General features: G+C 42.8%; 1 protein-coding gene across 1 annotated transcript in view; it reads right to left on the reverse strand.

Moving 5' to 3' along the window:
- The window catches only part of LOC104138530 (lipoxygenase homology PLAT domains 1), a 149,706-nt gene that overhangs the window by 35,800 nt on the left and 94,778 nt on the right, over window positions 1-19,128 (reverse strand). The window contains exons 28-33 of the mRNA XM_068925839.1: window positions 17,122-17,284; window positions 14,802-14,956; window positions 13,731-13,940; window positions 12,199-12,322; window positions 7,351-7,559; window positions 2,178-2,363 (exon numbers count right to left, since the gene is read on the reverse strand). Coding sequence (XP_068781940.1) covers window positions 2,178-2,363; window positions 7,351-7,559; window positions 12,199-12,322; window positions 13,731-13,940; window positions 14,802-14,956; window positions 17,122-17,284 — 1,047 coding nt within the window. The remainder of the gene's footprint in view (window positions 1-2,177; window positions 2,364-7,350; window positions 7,560-12,198; window positions 12,323-13,730; window positions 13,941-14,801; window positions 14,957-17,121; window positions 17,285-19,128) is intronic.

Below are 19,128 nucleotides of genomic sequence, written 5' to 3' on the forward strand. Positions count from 1 at the left end.
ATGCAGATATCCAGTTTCTCAGGGGGATGCACAGTGCTGCATCTAGCCCAGAATGTCCCAAGATCTCATACTTGAAAGGTATGCCAATTTGGAGAAAGCTATTTTGCAACAGTTTCATGTTATTAACCTAACTTTGTTCTTTTCTTCTGACGTGTGAGTAATAAGATTCAGAAAAAAATATTTCAAAAGCATGCAAGCCTCAGTGGCTGTCAGTGGCATTAAGACTTCAAGGCCACTTAGATGCTTTCAAGATTGTACCTATGGTAACAAGACCTCCAGATTTAAGAAGTGGAAGAATATCAAGAACAGCCCCAACAGCACATATTTCAAATAGTCAGTTGTTACGCAAGTTCTATTGGCCTGAATTGCAGATGCCGCATAAATCAGCAATGCAAAGGAATAATATCATGAAAAAATTATTTTTCACGTTTGTTCATTCTTGACTAACTCGTTCATCCCCCATTCATCTGCATACATTTTTAACTATGGCATAGCATCAGATTTGCCACAGGTAGGAGAAGAAACTATTTTACAAGTGCATTAAAGTTTTTAATTACTATGGCAGACAATAACTCTATTCTCTGCTTCTGGGAAGTCAGATGCTCAATTTAAAACACAAATATGACAAATCAAGCCAAGAAGAAAGCTAAATTGAAAAGGATATGAAATGGGCACACGTGGCTGTGCAAGAATAAAACAAAATCAAAATAAAAAAGCATGAGCTTTCCTCAAGCCATTAAAGGTATTAGTTTTCTTCGAATTCTGAAATAAATTAAAACAGGCTCCATTTCCTAACTACAGCTATTTATGAGGAAAGAGCCCAAAATTTACTAGGAAACTGATCAGAAAGTGAAATACACACTTCTGATTTCATGTCTCAAACACCTCCCCTGATTTTCTTCAGACATTTCAGGAAGTTTCTGGCACAACATCACAAAAAATTTTTTTAGTTGGATGTGTTTATTTTTGGCCTACTTATGAAAGTAAACGTTCAGAATTGGGCTTTTAAGGGAAAACTGAACACAAGTCTTCGTTAGCATCCGTCTCAATCTAGGGGCAAGCCATGAGATCACTGGTAGGAGTTCTCAAACATTATCTAGGAGGTTAAACAATTGATGGGAAGTTTCGAAGAGATCAGGTTTTCACTTTGGTATTCAGCATGGGAGAGCTGATTTTCCCTCTTAGGTAAATTCTGCTGCTGAAGCCTGCGTTGAGCTGTTGAATACTTCACAGATGCTAAAAATGTTATCACACTTTTGTGTGTCTGGGGAACCAAAAAAGATTTCAGGAGAATATCTTTGACTTGGGAATCCAGATCAACACAAAGAAAAATTAATGTACTCCAAAAGTGTATCCTCACTGTAAACAGAGAAACAATTGTAGAGATTTTAAATTGCCAAGCAGGCATTAAACATAACATTGTCCCATTCATCTAGACTGTTATTTCTATTATAAATCTTACACCTCAAATCAGCATAGCTCAGCTTTCCAATTTGTACTTGTTTGAAATATGGCATAGAGCACATTACAACACTTTCATACATATTGAAAAAAGACTGTGCATTTTACCATCGTATATTCAGCTTTAATCACTTACACATTTCAGAGATCAATCTCACAAATTTCTCCATGTTTCAGCAACTTCCTGTTGTTATTATTTTATAATTGAATTAAGATTTCCCTATCCCAAATTAGAAAAGCTGATGTATAGCCGCACTACACAGAGACTAAGCTATCTATCTCCCCTGTCCTAATCTGATCAGTTTGAAATACCCCCCTCTGAGCAAATCATGATGGAGGTAGCTGCACCAAGGTGTTTACCTTGTGGCTGCCTCTGTCCACAGGTGCCAGGTGATGCAGAGGGTGCTCCAAGTCCACTGATGAAGATGTGGACGTGCTGCTGAACTGTTTCCTACCCACTTCACCCTACCCTGTCCTTCTGCCCGTGCTACGGCTGCATCCAACCCTTGTTATTACCTAGTGTTCTTCGTACAAACGATGCTAAGCCAACCCTAAAGAAATAAGAAATAGACCTTTGGAAATTAAAAGACTCAAGTCACATGCAGAAGTTAACGTATGAAGATTTTCTGTGCCTTTTTTTGGTACTGCTGATGAACAAACCATATGAACGTAGGCCTCTGCAACTGCTAAAGCTATAAGATGCCTTTAGAGCCTACCTTGAGGCCAACGTTAACACAGTCTGCATCCAGGATGTTGAGGATTCGTGAGGTGAGACCATCACCTTTGTCTCTGGCCAGCCAGCACTTACAGACAAAGTTATACATGACGCCTTTGGTGGGCACGACGATGGTGAGCTCCTCCACCAGCCAGCAGCTCTCAGGGGTAGCACCATCATGCCCCACCTGTGAGAGTCAGAAAACACTTGCTGGTTAAAGGGGATTTTTTTTTTCTCAGAGAGAGAAGCCCTGATAGGGTGTTTTAACTGGTGATGAGGGACGCAGAATCATGAGGGAGGGCATGAGGGAAAGCAGGACACTCTCAGCCCCACATGTAATCAAGGGAAACATGGAAGAGGCAGACAGCAACAGCCTACATGAAAACATGTCCACCTTCTTATTGCTCTTCCTCTACTCCATTGACCGCTGCCCACTAGTTAGCTCTCCAAGCTGATCTCTACAGACCCATTTTCCCCTCATTCCATCCCCTTCCAGCACTGTAGCAGCACTTAGAAGTAATTATCCAAAGCTTCACAGCCAAGACGAAATATGCAGCTAGGGGAACACCTACATGCGTTATTCAAGCACTCTTCCCTCAGAAATGCATGCCTGTATAAGCAAACTACATGTATCGGGCAACTTCTCTGCTCCACAGCTCCTTAAACGGCAAAAGCTCCTTGTTTATATATGACCCAACAGGTGGAGCTTATACCTATAGCTGGTTGATTTTCAAGGATCACCTCCAACCAAGCTCAAGAATGGTCCATCCCCATGAGCAGGAAGTCAAGCAAGAGTGGCAGGAGGCCTGCATGGATGAACAAGTAGCTGCTGGCAAAACGTGAAAGTTAAAAGGAAGCATAGAAGAGGTGGCAGAAGGGACAGGTGACCCGAGAGGAACACAGAGCCACTGTCCGAGTACGTAGAGATGGTGTTAGGAAAGCCAAAGACCATCTGGAGTTGAATCTGGTGAGGGACATGAAGGGCAATGAGAAAGACTTCCACAGGTACCTCAGCAGCAAAAGGAAGACAGGAAAAACATGGGCCTGCTGCTGAAAGGGGCAGGGGACCTAGTGACAGAGGAGTGCTCAGCCAGACAGCTGAAAACGGCATCTGAATAACACTGTATCTCACAGCTCAGCACTAGGCATTGCTCCAATGCCGCTCAGTGTGAAGCACAGCCCAGGCACTGCTGCGGGTCTTTCTTTCTGCAGCACCATGAGTTTCCCTCGGAGGTCTTCCAACAAAACCTTGACTCAGCCGGACCACGCTTACCCGGCAAGACTGAGCAAGGACCCAATGTGAGAGGGCAAACTCCAGGTATCCAATGACAGTGCAAACGTCTCCAAGAACCCAAAATGTGCCCCTCTTGAAGAACTTGAGACATTAATCCCAGGGCAGTCTTATCAGCCTAATTACATATTCTTTACACATTAATTACTGTAAGAAACTCTTCTCAGTCAGCCCGTCATTTCAATGAACTATCTGCACATAAAAGACTGAGTATAAGAAATACTTACAGCTCATTATCTTCAGAGCAAATGTTGTTTGTGTCATTACTGGGAAAACAAGGTCCTTAACCTCTCCTTTTTAAAAAATATTACTAGGATATGTAGGGTTGCTCAGGAAATATTTTTGTAATAACAACTTCACCTAGCGTGATAGATCTGTTGTATATTTTCTGCCCCAAAACTTGTTCTTTTTTGTCTGACTGTCTCAGCCATCACTACTATTAGGAGTTTATTACTACACTATCTGTGCAGCTGCAGAAAATTAGAGTTAACCACGGGGGAAATTCAAGTCTACAACCGATGCATTAATCCTCAGATTCCAGGGGTGTGAGATGAATGGGAATTCCCTCTCTGCTAGCCTGGCTGCCCTTCTCGCCACCTAAAGTCCTTCTGAGAAGCTGCGCATGGCCTTCCTAGACAAGTGATAAGGACAGCACAGATGAGGCAGTGAAAAAAGTTTGGGGCAACGGCTCTGCTGGGAAGCAGAGACAGAGCAGCTGGAGGGAGAATCCTGTTGGGGCCCATCAAAGCCTGCTGCTCTTCTGGGTTCATTTCAGCCACCTCCTAAAGCGTCTGTTCAAGACATTGCTAGACACCAGATTTGCCACCGCCACCTTTAACTCCTTCAGTATCAGCGATGTGCCAGGAGAAAGCATCCTGCATTCCGCGCTGCCGTTGAAATCCGCATTCGAGCAGACTTCCAAAGGCCCCAAGGACAACGTTACAAAGCGATACAAATTTCATTCAGAAGAATTTCGTTCAGTGTTGAATCATCCCCATGGCGGGACTTTTAGAGCAGAGTGCCAGGATTCATTTCATCTGTGAGCTCATTCCTGAGTTTATTTTTAAGCCTGATAAGAGCAAATGGCTGAGACTGTCCTCCAATGCAAAGCAAAGCGTTAGATAGGCCATGCCAATACAGTGAATAATCTGAAGCTGTGGTCACGCCAGCAGTGTAGACCTGGACATGCATACCAATATCAAGACAAGTTTTTTGGGGCTCAGGTGTGTGAACCATGCTAAAATGGTGGCATTTCAAAGGCAGGCAGATCCTCGGGCTATTCCGAAAATCTTTCTAGCTCATTCCCACTGTCCTTGGGGGACCATTGGGTGCTGCATATCACAAAAAATAAGACTCAACTCGCACTGAACAGTTCACAACCACATTTAAACCAAACACAACAATAGCGGAGAAAACGGAATAGAGTTAGAGAAGTAGATAAAAGAAAAGATGCAAAAAACATGGGATTTCCTGCATATTCTAGAAGGTGCTGAGAATATTAGAGAGACCGGAGAGTTTTCCAGGACCAGGTCCCTACTCAGCAAGGGACAGGACTTGCCATAGTTGCATGTCCTTGGCTCTACTCTGTGCTTGTGAATGAGAAAGACTCTGAACCAGAAGTGGTTGAGAGACACACAGACCAATGCAAGACTCTTCTGAACGCACCACTCTGCAGCAGCAGCAGTCTTAGAATAGAGATGTTTTTTCATTAAGAGAAGAAATATTAAACTAATTTTAAGAACACACTATAAAGCGTCTACACCTGATAACTTAGGTTATTTATTTTCATGCCAGCACGTCTCTTAAAGTACACCAATAGTAAATTTTATAGCTGTACGCTTACAAGTCAGGTGTAATGGGCCCCTTTCAAGTTACTTCATGTTCCACTGTTTCTGCTTTCACTATAGCATATTTGCAACAGGAGAATAATATCAAACTAAAAGTGGCATCATGCTGCAAATCTTAACGATCCTACTAAATCCTGCAACCTACTGCCTGGCTTTCTCTGAAATACAGGGGACTTCTGGAAACTTAATCCCCATGCATGTTATTTTCATATAGGAGCTTGGATTCAGAACCTCTCTCCTCCTTCTAGAAACAGCCAAATGCCAAATCCGAGAACGAACTGTTCCTCACTTTTCCCAAGCAGATAACTAGCAATTTACTGCACTGTCCCTGAACACTGCAATTTTCTACACGGAAAATATGGACTGCTTCCATGGCAACCACGGCCGACTGGCACATAGATGTCATCGCTGGGACGTGGATTAACGAGAAGAGACCTTTCAAGCACGGGGTGCTGTGTGAAAGAAGGCACAAAGCCAGGAGCAGATGGCTCCTCCAGCCACGAGCCGTGGGACTGCAAACTAAAAGGGAAAAAAATGAACGAGAGGTGAGGCAGCACAGCAGCAGGGTCACTGAGGTTAGGGGTGAAAGAGTGCAGAAGAATGTTATTCAGCTGGAAGTGTCTGTTTTAGGGTTGTTTTTTTTTTTAACTCCCTGTATGTCATTTGCAACCTTTTGAGTTCTCTCCCATTCGTACTTTTTTTTCCCTCCCTATTATTTCCTTTCCCTGCCTACCTCTATTTCCAAGTGTCTGCCCCTATTTTCCCCTATTCTTTGTCCTTTCCTCCCCTTACTCACTCTCCCCTTTCCAGCATCCCTGCCCATTTTCCCCTCCAGTCAGCTCTCCCTCCCTCTCTGACTCTGAGGGGTTATACTGGCTTTTTCCTCCCTCTCTGTCCTGGCATGACCAGGCTGTTTCCGCATGTACACAGGATGGAAGGGAAGGATTTATGTCCCTGCTTCACTTTCAAAGTTTGACCCCGAGATGGCTAGATAGAAAGTGCTACTAACACTCATAATAACTAGGCACTTAGAGTGCATTAAGAAAATAGCTTGATAATAAACTCAAATCTGTTCTGGAGACTTCTCAAGGTGTCAGAATCCGTCGTTTGAATGAAAGCTAAAAGGAGCTTTTCAATTTAACCATCACCTGCTGCAACAGGATGTACAACTGCAAAGATTTTTTAATTAGTTAAGATTTCTCTCTTTATATTTCTTCCAGCTCCCTCCTGCTGAATACACGAGCACGCACACAGATAGGTAGGTCTACTGCAACAAAGGGCATAGCACGAAAATAAAATAAAATTGGCTCTCAAAGTCATCAGGCCCTGGGGGTTTCAGCACTTGGGGGCTGGAACAGGCTTTCAGGAGACAGAACTGCTATGTGAAACAAGGATGATATTCACAGAAGGTCTGGAAGATTCATGCTAAGTTTAAGCTCAGTGATAGAAAGTCTATGCAAATTCCGTCTCCCTGAGCCACAGCAGAAAAAATGGTTCCTCTACTGAAGTCTATTTGTGCACGTTACTTATGAACGATGATTAATTTTGTTCTCTAAGCCTGGGTCCTCCAAGCTGTGAAAACAATTTTCATGTTTAGCTAGAAAATTATACAAGATGTGTTTCTCACGGCAGGCAATTTATGAAACCCAACTGGAAGTCCTGTAAAAATCAACTAGGAAAAAGACTGATGGAAGACTGCATCCTGCGAACGTTCACTGCATCTGTCAATAACAAGGCTCGGCTAAGAAAAAAAACCATGTTTCTGTCCCGTTAAGAGACAGGACAAAACTGAAACATGTTACAACTTTCTTATATTTCAAAATTATCTTCTGCCTCCTAAGGATCTCGGCTTTGCCAGCCATAAATGGTACTTATTTTCAGGTTTGGATGCACGCGAAATCTCATTACAATCTGTTTACATTCACTTTTAGACCCAAGTGCCTTTTCGTCACTGCTAGGTATAACAGAAGCATGTGCCCGCACTGACCACGTTCCTCATTCATGTCTCCAGTGACTGCACCGCATTCATAAAATACCTCCACTTTTTTGATCTCCCCAACATCTAGGCCCCAAACAGAGAATTTCTCCACGGAGCCATCTGCAAATTCATCTTTTCCTTCTGGGAGATCCAGCCACAGCCTCTCCGTCTGCACTTTCTGAGGACCCATGATGATGATGTACACCCGGCTGTCAGTGCTGGAGTCGAACTCTGTGCCCGTCGTGACAGTGATGTGATACGGGATCACTGCAACAGACAGATGTTCAGTCATCAGCAAACGTGCCTGCGTACACGAGCCTTCAGAAAACGAGAGCCTCGTCCCACAAGAGGAAGCGTTACTGCATGCTAAACAGTTTCACGTCCCGTCGAATTCAGTCGGAGGAAGGATGACACCATGCTGGACTGGGCTATAAGGGCATGCGGGAAATTACTTCCACGTACACGCTTCGGACTGAGGTCTGCAAGGGTTAATATTTCCCCAGACCACCGTCCTGGCTGCAATGAGGCTATGGGGGTATCACGCAGTCCGGATTTTCCCCTAACAGATAATAGAACAACAAAGGGCTTGAATCTTTATTTACACTAGGAGACCTTTCCTGAAGATGAGACAGAGTGTCCTAATCTTAAACAGGCTATTAGACCAAAACGATTTTACACTCACAGTTCAATAAAGGCAAATAAATCTATGCTGCCTCCAAGGTAAAGCATCACTGCCTGAATGTCCCCATACAACTACAAATGTTCTCGCTCATGCTTTATTCAAGGCTTGCGCTGATCTATGGGGTAGCTCAGGGTTTCAGCATCCCTTTGTAGGATGCAGGCCAACTATGAATCCCCTCTGTAATAAAGGTAGGCCACGCAATAATTTTATACATCGCACGATGATATCTATTGGGGAAAACCTTCAGGCCAAGGTTTGGGAATTAGCTTAGCTGGGTTTTATGTGGTTTTCAAAAATTTCAGTTCAGCTGTTAAAAAGGAGGAAGTGCCAGACTGCTTTTCAAGTGCTTTCCAAAAGCTCATTTGGGTAGGCCGAGCGGATGGTGCAGAATTAGATGATGAATACTCGTCTGATTTCTCAGAACAGTTGTGCAGGGCTGTTCAAAGCGTTCTGACAAAACTCAAAGCTCTGAAATTCACCTCGTCACAAGCTCCAAACTCAGCCCGAGTTCATCATCGCTTTTTCACTTTCAGAAAGGTTCATAAACCTTGACTAAAACTTGGGCAACTTGCAGAGCGTTTGAGACTGACATCTAATTTTCCTTTATGGCGACTGAGAAGATTTTGAGGGCGGGGTGGTGTACTAGAAACTTGCAGCAAGATCAGAATACGTATACATGTCAGGGAAGGCATAAATTCATGCAGACCAAATCTCTTCTTACTTCCGGACTGACCAGAACCCAAATAGTTTCATTCAATCACAGTTTTAGGCATCTGTGTACCAGCACAGAAGTGAACTAAAGATTAGATGAGAATTATTCTCCCCTGTAGGGCAGCATTTGCATTTAACTGTGCACATCAACGTAATAACATGCAATACATTCTTCGTGAAGTAACCACTGGAGATGCTGGTATTAGCAGCAAATAAAGAGCCCGAGTAAAGGTTTGTAGGCAGGACACATTTTATAAGAATATGTCAAGGGGTCACATGCAGAACAACTCTAGATTCCTCCTTTGAATAAAGCATATTTCAAATCAGGACAAAATGGTGTTTCTTTTACATGCTTTTTATCCTGTTCTCCTGGGACAAACTAAGTTCACAGGTCTACCAATGTTTCCAACTCATGTTGCACCCTTGAGTCAAAGTACTTGAAGCACCTATACTAAATATGAGAGAACTAACTGAAATTGTTAGCATTTTCCACTCTAAATAATGGATGCAGAGACATGGAGTGACTTGCTCTTGGGTAGGGGGAAACAGAGTTTGTTCTTTTTTCCTATAAAAACTAGAAAAATGACCCTTCTGCCCAGAGCACACTGCAGATCCCCTAGCCCTTCTCCCTTTGCTCGCTAGTTCCTTGACTCCCTGTGGCAGAGCTTAGGCTGTTCAAGGGCACATGTGCCCATCGCAGAGATCTGCGTTTCATAAGGGATGTATGAACACCACACCACCTCCCGCACCGCCTTCCGGTTTGGAGCAGAGTCCCCAGGCCAGGCCCCGTGGAGTTTCCTAGTCAACAGGATTTTTCTCTGTGCTCCATCCTCACATCACCTCCTGCTCCTCAGAGGCATCACCCACCCTGAGCACGGGAAACTCAGGATGGGGGTCCTCAAACTGCCCCTCCCTTTCCCAGAAAAGTTGCAGCACCATGTCCCAGTGGAGCCTTCCCTAATCAACTAGTTAACAGCTGGCTTTTTATGCAGCTCAGGAGGCAGCTGTCTGGCTCTCACGGTCCATCTTATCTGAAGTTCCTTTGAGATGCAATTTTCCTTAATGAGGCCATGTCACTGCAAGGCGGACGGAGGTGATGACAAGCTCCAGGACTCGGAGAAGAAAGACCACCCTGGCACAATGGGAACTATCCCTGCTCTGTCAGAGACGGGTTCTCATGGGAGATGCTGATGTTTTACCCATTATCTGTGAAATTACATGGAATGCCAACATGGCAGATGGTATCCATTGTCTCACCACACAAGTAATATCAGGGAGAACATGGGAATCGCTTATTTTTCATTTGAGCACAATACAGGATTACAAAAGAAGGGTGGCTCTCGGTCACATGGGTTACAGAGCAGGTTAAACAATGCACAGCATTACGTATTATTCAGAACTTAAAGGCTTGGGACATGCGACCCAGGTATGACACCACAACAAGCTACTGGGCATCACTGGAGCTACAGCAGTCATTTATGTGAGTTCCCTTGGCCCACCTCAGTGCAAGCTACCTTCAACTCCTAAACTAAATTCTATCATTTTGCAATTGGCTCACCATAGAAATTTAAGAAAACATTCCTTGTTTTGCCCTCACTGTGAACTATGAGAACTTATACAGAGAGCACCTGGGACTTGGCTGATGCAGAGTTACTTGTTAAAACACAGTATCTCAAACATACATCTAAACCCTTAATCTAAAACCAGAAGACCCAATGAAGGACAACAATGAACAACAGCTGCAATTTAAAGGCTAAGTCAAGGTATCAGAACATAGAGATGGTTGATCAAAAGCTATACAAACACATAAATCAATGAACTCAGGAAGTTTTCCTCAGAGTTTCAAATTCAGCTGACTGACACTGATCTTCTGGGCTTCCATCACAGTCAGGACAGAAACAACGGTTACACAAGAGGGTGGTACAGCAGGGCCCCAGCACGCTCTCCTCTGGACTGTCCTCCGAAGAAGCCAATCTTTCCCACTTCCTATCAGTGACAACCTAGCAAGATTAGCTTCCCGACACTAATGCTGGCTTTTGCAAACACAGCCCAGACTATTTCATTTTTTAAAAGTTGCAATCCAGGAACTGACTTTTATCTTTAGCTTTACTTTATTTGTCTCAAGAGACAGAACCTTGATGAAACTCCACATGCTGGAGCCATCAACTGTTTCTGTCAGTCATTTGAGGTGAAACCTCAGTCCAGGGCTCCCAGGTGCCCTGTCTTCGAGTGTCTGAAAGCCTTTGCAGACTCATCTTCCCTCTGCACATATAAGACCATCCACATTCTAGAAAAGAACAAATCCTCCTGAGTGCTCCAAATCAAAGCTTGTTTTCTGAGAGCCAGGAGATTTATGCTTAGCTCTTGCTCAGCTCCCAGTGTCCCAGTCCCCTCCCAACTTCACAGCAGCTGCCATGTACCTGTGTGCTGTAAGAAAAAAACTGCAGCATCGTAAAATAAATCATTTAAATTCATATTAAGCAGACATCCCTGGTGTTGAGGCACTACCAGCATGATTCTGAAAAGGAGAGGCAGCTCAAGCATGTCAAATAAGGTCTCAAGAAATTCAAAGTCTCCTTTTCAAATTCAGGACTCCTATGCTACATATTGAGTAGGCCAAAGAACGGCATGTGGGAGGAAAAGGACAGCTAGAGTCAGCAACAAGTAGAGAGCTACATTAAGGAATCATGGGGAAAAGAGCCCCCAACAGTCCAGGAGACGCTGGTATTGGTGATAACACCTCTGCCTTGCCCACCATCCCTTTCACTGCAAAGAGCTTTGCATACTTAAAGGGATACTTCAGGTGAAATTATACAAAGCTTTTCTAAACTCTTCCCTTAATTCTATCAGTCCCCTGTTCAGAGAGAGCTGCCACTTCTCCTCACCTTTTAAGTGCTGTATGTGATGAAGTCAGTGATGGAGGAGGAAAAAGAAAAGGGAGTATGATTCTTTAGGAGAGTGAATTTCTTTCTGAAGAGGTCCTATGGATGTTGTCGACCAGTTCCTTTTCCCAATTCAATGGTCTAGATGCGCTCCTCTAACTTTGGACATCTGAGGGATGCGATTTGGGGTTGTAGTTGCCTGTAGAAGTCTCCTATGCATTTACCTTGCTGTGACAGCAAGCAGCATATCCTTGGGTAACCATCTACCTATTTTCATACTGTTCAAAGCACCACAGTGTTTGTAGGACTCGCATCTGTTGGCAGTAGGGAACTCTGACACTCTAGTATGTTACAGATTTCCACAGCAGAGCAAGAAGAGGTTTAGAAATGCTGAAATTGCTGTTAACTTCATGGATTATTCTACTTTTAAGGCCTGAGAGCTATAGGAAAAGCAATAAGTAGAGAAGCACAAGCACTGACCTAGCCTTTTTCAAAGTGGTCACAATACAAAGTGAAGTGCAGCAATTTGCTTTTCTACTTCTCCCTGCTCTTCACCAGAACAAATGCGTCTTTCTGAGGCCTCAAAGTCAAGAACACATGCATGCATGCACCAAATATGTTGCTCTCTCACATGATCCTTCTTCTGCCATCTTGACCAAGCTGCATTTCTTCATCTCCTTCAAATTTGTACTGCTATCCTGGCTCGACAGGCTGAGGGATGAACCGTCCAGGCTGTTCCGTTCACCATCATAGCTCTAATTACACGTGCAGGAGGGTAATGAGGTTCAGTGTTCACAACATTATCAGCTGTTCCTATGTGCCTCAAAGAACAACTTTACAAGAAATCCTGGTGGTTTTCCAAGTAACATTTTGCTCAGTGAAGTTCAAATAAATATGACTTCTTATAATTTACTGCAGGTCATTCATTTACCTCATCGTAGTAACCTTGACAGGCCATTTTGGCTGTGTGTTACAATGCAATGGACCTAACAGACTTTAACAGCATGTTGTGACTTTTCTCTACCACGTATATGAGCCATAACCACAGAAAATTCAGGCAGATGGAACAGCAGATTTGCTTATCAGGGCATATATAGTGCTGTTAGACCAATCCACCTAGCATAGGTCAAAGACTGTAAGAAGAATGCTACAAAGTTGAATGATACTAAACATCTATTACATTAGAGGAATTACCGCAGATGCATTTGGTGACATTGTCCAATTAATGTGAGGTTCTTACCACACAGTCACATAATTAAAAAAAAAAATTAGTTTTCCCTCATTATGCGGGAATTAATATGAGCAACTGGGTAGGCACAACCGGAAAAATTCGTAGCATCGTCTGCTGCAGTTTTTATGAAGGGGCATATGGCAATACTCATCCATGGTATAACTCTTCTTAAAACCATTCATCATACCCAGGATGAGTTTGGCCCAATTTCATTAACAATAATTTTAGCAGTAACTTTCAATTAAAATGTCACTGTATTTTGTAAAGTGGACTTCTTAAATACAATGGACTTATAATCAGCTTTTGTATTATCCCTCACTGTATAGAAGCAGGAGAGGTCTATTAATCTTGTTTGCTAATTTTAATTAGTGCATGTACCTTGAATTCCAATTAGCTATGCCAGCCTGATAAAGCAATAAAGAACGTGCAAGTACAAAGGGCATTTCATTAAAAAACATTCTGCGCTTTGAGTGGTGACAGAGAAACTAGACTTTTAATGTTGGGCATGGCTGGAAAAAGGAGCTGAAAAGAGGAAGCCCATCCAGCCTGGTGAAGAGGAGCTCAAAAGGACCCAATATCTTGCCTTGAGAACTTAAAATAGTGGAACCTGTTACTAGCCCATGTTGCGAGCACAGCGAGGATGGCAGCAGGGCAAAATCCTTTACTGTGCATCAGCAAAGCTTTGCTTTGGCTTTCAGCTAAAGAGTTTCACTTGCAGTCTTTGACTTTTCTACTGAGACTACAAAGTGCAGGCCTAGCGATGCTGGGCTGAGATTGGCCATATTCCGGGTACTTGTCTCAAAGTCACAAATTGATTTCAGACAAGTCAAAAACATTAAGTCCCCGGTGAGCGGTCTTGAACTTCAACCAGGCGAAATGTCTGGTTTTCATTCTTATTAGTAGTCATTAATTGCTTTGAGGGGTAACTGTACCTGTTCATAAAACGTACGCTCTATCTTTTTGTCCTCCTTCTTTTTAGAGAGCCAGCGTTCACATAGGAACACAAATGATTCTTCTGTGTCCTCGTCCAGGATTTCTACTTTTTCCAGGAACCAGTCAGGACTGAACATTGTATTGTCATGACGAATCTTGATCTTGTATATAATGCCAAGGTCCACAGCCTGCATTGTAAATGAATCCTCCTACAGGGTGTTCAATGGCAATTGGTTCAGTTAATGAGCTCTTGACAAACCCTCTCCCGGACAAAAGCAAATGATGACTGTAGAGTGCAATATGTGTTTAAATCTGGTCTCATTGGACAGTGTTCAATTAAAAGCTTTACAACAGGCTATGCAGGCATCTCTGTGCATTAAAACTGTTCTGCAGGGGTGCGCTCTGAGGCATGCTTCTGCTATGAAAGGGGCTGCGCTTTTACAAACGGTTGGAAGGTTGAATTCTTGGCACTTCACCTCCTCATTTTTAAGTCAAAAAGTTCCCTTTTTAATCCAGTTAGCTTTGTACAGACAATCTGGATAAGACAATCTTTGCCATCATTACACCTGAGGAGCACCATAAGAGACTATGATATGATTCACGGACTGACCACAGGGTGCCACTTTTGGAGTCATTTTGTCAAACGCAGTCGCAGCTTAAGATGTGTTCATTTATCATGCTCTGAGATGAATTACGGTATATACTATGTATGTGCAAATCAATTGCACAGAGGCTATGGGAATGAAAGACTTCATGTTTTTTGTGCTTTCAAACCTGCAGCTAACAAATTCAAGCCATTTTGTATGGAAAAAATTCATCCATGTATGCTCAAAATTCGTTTCTGTATCAGTAACCTCACAGAAAGAAAGATCTACCCATTTGCTACAGTGCCTGTCATAATACACAACTGACACACCACAGATAGCATTTTAAGAGGTAATGAACATCATAAATGGAATCAATCAATTCATCCTTCATAGGAAAACCCAGCTTATAAAGACAGTCATGCACTTGTTTGTCAGGGTAAGGACTGCAAAATGAAAAGTGTTATCAACCCATTGCATTTATACCTGTGCTCTTTCAAACTTGTTGAAGTTCGTTTCAGATTTGCTGAGTTTTCTCTCTCCTGTGTCCCCCAGATCTCCATAGATATTTAGGAAAACGTTAGCGTCTGTCCCAGCACCATAGATATCGCCTGTGAACACGCTTATCTTGTATGTGTGAACTGCAGAAAGAAATGAAAACATGCAATTTCTGGGCAGGTGCATTGCCAAGGTCTATATTAGATACTGAATTTACTAAAGAAAATGGTCCCCAAACGTGCTACTCATCACTCACTTCTTGGGAGTTAAAACGCCGATTCCTTTATCCCTCCAGGCTTCTGATAATGACCCCACGACTGGGGAACCACTGGGCTGAAATTCGCTGACTTCCCTTTCCTACATCTAATCAATGCCTATATATTGCTTTGATCACATACCGTGTAATTAAAAATGCAAAGAATCATTACAGTTATTACTGGATGTGAAGTCAATGAGAGGTGAGGGAACTCAGCACCTTTTCATACTGAGGCTCAAGGGACCTACATTTGAGAACAAGTGATTCACAGTTGTGAATTCTTAATACTCCATCTTCCATAAACAAACTCCAGGGATTCAGATGTGCAATTACTACCGGAGTTAATGGCATGTATCTGTATGGATTCCTAAAACAGAAAGCGAACAGGTTGCTGAATCCTTTTGCTCCGACAGTATTTAATCAAGGAAGCATTGGAGCTGTACTGTTTAAGTACCCTTTCTTTTTCGCTTGCTCATTGATGATTCAATAAAACCCCATCAAATCTTTAGTAATGTGCTTTACTAATCCTGTTAAATACTCCTATTTTTATATTGCTGCTCTTGTCCCAATTACACAGGGAAAACAAACAGTAACTGAAAGCATCCTTCCCAGGAAAACAATTAGGAACTGTGCAAGGCTCTGATTACCCTGGTGGCATACCCTTAGAGGACGTCTACTTGCAAATCCCAGGGCAATACAAACGAAGAGGCACAAAGCCTTAGTTATGGAGGTGTACTACAGATGGTGTTAACATTCTTCTCTGTACATTAATAGCATCAAATAACGCATCTGTATCGTCCATTCCATACCTAGCGCTCTCAATAAAACAGGGCCTAATCTACTTTGTAATTTGTGAAAGACTTCCATTGATTTCTCTGAGAAATGGACGAGGATCATCATTTGACACTATTCATCAAGTTAGGTGCAGTTCCGGGTCTTCTCATTATGTCCAGAACCGTTTTACAGAGTTATGGCTTTGCACTTGAGAGACAACTACACATCAGTAATGAAGGAAGCAATGTGTATATTCTGTTTAATCAGTTCATTCCTCTTTTGTCTTTGCTTGCCATTCCTGGAGACCTTCAGGACTAACCTAATCATATAAAAGATCATCATTAGAATAACATAAGCCGGAGTTTCTGTTGCTGTCATTTACATTGTGCTAGTGCCCAAAACGTATGAGGATTCATAGAGATATAGAACACTTCTGTCCCAAATTATTTATATCTAAAAGAGGACTCCCCAAACTTAGCCCTAGCTTCCAGCCAAAAGAAGCCTTCAGTTATCCAGAAATCCTACTCCAAGTTGCAAAACTTGTTTTAAGGCTTTGCCTTTAGAAGGAAAAAATGAGTTAGGTATGTTGGTCAACATCCCGTAACTAATGCAAGGCAAAGTGACCTGAGTTAGGAGGTTAAAGAAACTACTATGTAGGCATCTAGCAGTTTTGCCATTTACTGTTATTAAAATTGCCTCTCTCCCCTTGGGAAAAGGTTTCACATAACCTACCACGTGATTCCTAATAGAGGAGAGAGCATACCTTCCTCTGCTAGAGGCACACTGTAAAGGCTCAATTCTCCTTTACAGCAAAGCCCCTTTTCACTTCCCTGGCAATGGAAAACACTTACAATGTAAATTCCACCCTGACAATGGTGTACTGTAAATGCAAATGAGATTCTGAGAGAAAAGAAACACAGAAACGAATGATTTTCTCTGTTGAATCATCTTGTTACCAGATGCAAGAACCATGAATGAAGATCGCAGCTGAATTTGATTTGCTCTACCCAGGAGGTAAGAAGGTTCACGATTTCTCTGAAGGGCAGGAAGAGCTCAGGGTGAGAAAAGGAAGTCCTAGGGGGAAAAGTTAGAAACAGCCAGGCATATAGGGAAGCAAGGAGCTTAGGATAAAACTTCATGGAAATGCTTCAGGCGTCAGAGAGGTCAGAAAATGGGAAGTGAAAGAAACACAAGCAGGAGCATTGCATCCGCTTGAACAGCGCTTTGCTCTGAAAGATCAGGTGAATAGGTCCCTACCTACTTCTAGGGTTATATTACCTTCTAATGGGTCTTCAACTTCTTCTTCTATCTGCTTTAGAGTCCCATCCTTCATGAGTTTTTCAGTAAAAATATCAGACGGTACCAGCTCTCTGATGATCTCTCCATCATCTTCAGACTTTGCAAGCCATCTTTCACATGGAAACGTGACAGTTTCTGAACCCTGAAGTAAACATGACAGAGATAAGCTCTTCAAAACAAGCAGCTCAGAATTTCTGCTCTGAGCACCCTCTGACACGCAAATAAGGAATTTCAAATCACGTATGTATGCATGGGTATGCATATGCAGACTTGAAACAGTACGCACTGCAACGATCAAGCCAAACAGGCATGGGACAGAGCAGAACAGAGTATACCTTTATGTGACAGACTATTTCAGTCATTCAGAGTACAAGAAAAAGACATTCGGAGAGACAGAGAAAAAAAGCACTGAACATACAGCAGAGAAAAATATTCTCAATGGGTGAGATTGGCTATACGATCCAATAGACTTTGCCCTTTCTCATTTCGGTGGGTTCCACTTTTTGATCCTGCAAGTTCCTCAACAGGACTACACTATTCCCACTGAAGCTACGGTTTATTGAGACTCCACGATCCCTCTTCAATCCTCATTCAGGCAACGTTCCCTTTGAAGTCAGTAGGTGGTGGGTTTTTTTGAGTCAGTACTTCAAGATTTTGCCCTATAATTCTGCAATTCAAGCTGGTTTCCAGGCAATTCCCATACGTGCATTAAGAGGAGAAGAATACTGATTTAATTTTTGATCCTTTGTTTTATCTTTACTTTGGTGGAAACAAATATGATTTCTGCCATCAAAGGAGCAAAAACAATAGAACATGTGTTTTCTGCTTAGCAAATAAAATCAATCCCAGACTACTCATTAGGAGCAGACTCCTTTAAGGCCTCCAAAATGGTAAGAGGCAGGAGGCTGTCTGCGTACTGGGCACCCCAGGCTACGTCTCCCTAAAGAGATGGGCATGAGCCATCATGGAACTTGCCGAGCCCACAAGTCTGAACAGAAAAAAGTTAATTTTAAGCCCATAGTAACTAAGCAAAGCAAGAAAAAAATGGCCCTTTCCCTACTGACAACTTCTCTCCTTAAGCAGCACAGAAGCTTTCTGCTGCTTCCAGAACTCCATGTGTCACTGCCTTTATGTACACATATATAAGAATGCCATTCACCTTAATTACATGCACGTAATCACTTATCAAAGTAATGCAAGGCCCTCTTCTTCACTTCTTTTGCTATTTAAATATTAAAAGGTTGCTTTATAGTAAAAGAAGGGAATAGATCTCCCTGTAGCGATACTGAATATTGTTATCACTGTACAGCACCACATGGTATTATCTTGAGCTGCTGGATCCTGCCCTCCCTGCCGCAATCACTGGGGAGAAGTTGGTTGTGCAACTAAGACCAGGGGCCCGTTGCAGTCACTGCTAGCAAAGTATGAACTGGACATTACACCCCTGAGTACAGATCCCAGAAAAAGTGATCTGCTGGAGTTATGGGCCTTTTCAGATATAGGCTTTGGGTGACTTGCTTGCATTTGCAGCAGAACCATCCTTTGACCCCAGGTATCCCAACTCTTTTGCTGTTGAACAAACACAATTTTCTTCTTTGATGCTCTCTGTACTGCTGTTATTGAACCCCAGGACTTGTAATACGTAACTCCACGAGGTGTTTAGGAGTATGACTGGTACAAAACAATGCCAAACAAAACAGTTCTTTAGATGATTGCAAGTATTTTGCCTTCGGGAGTTATTTGTACAGTATGAACGAAACAGAACACCTAACGACCGGTCACATCACAACTTCCACTTCCTCATTTCTGTGCTGGTGTCTGGCCACATAACCTATATTCTCTCGCCGTATGCCGAGCCGATGAACATCAGTTGCAGTGGTGTTCTTCCCCTGCTACAGCCTGGGAAGCAAGGGGCTCTCCAGAGCAACACGTTTCAGTGCTGAAATTCCCCCCTCCCATTAGAGATTCCTCTTCAGTTGCATCTCT

Source organism: Struthio camelus, chromosome W (assembly GCF_040807025.1).
Source record: "Struthio camelus isolate bStrCam1 chromosome W, bStrCam1.hap1, whole genome shotgun sequence".
Lineage (NCBI taxonomy): Eukaryota > Metazoa > Chordata > Aves > Struthioniformes > Struthionidae > Struthio > Struthio camelus.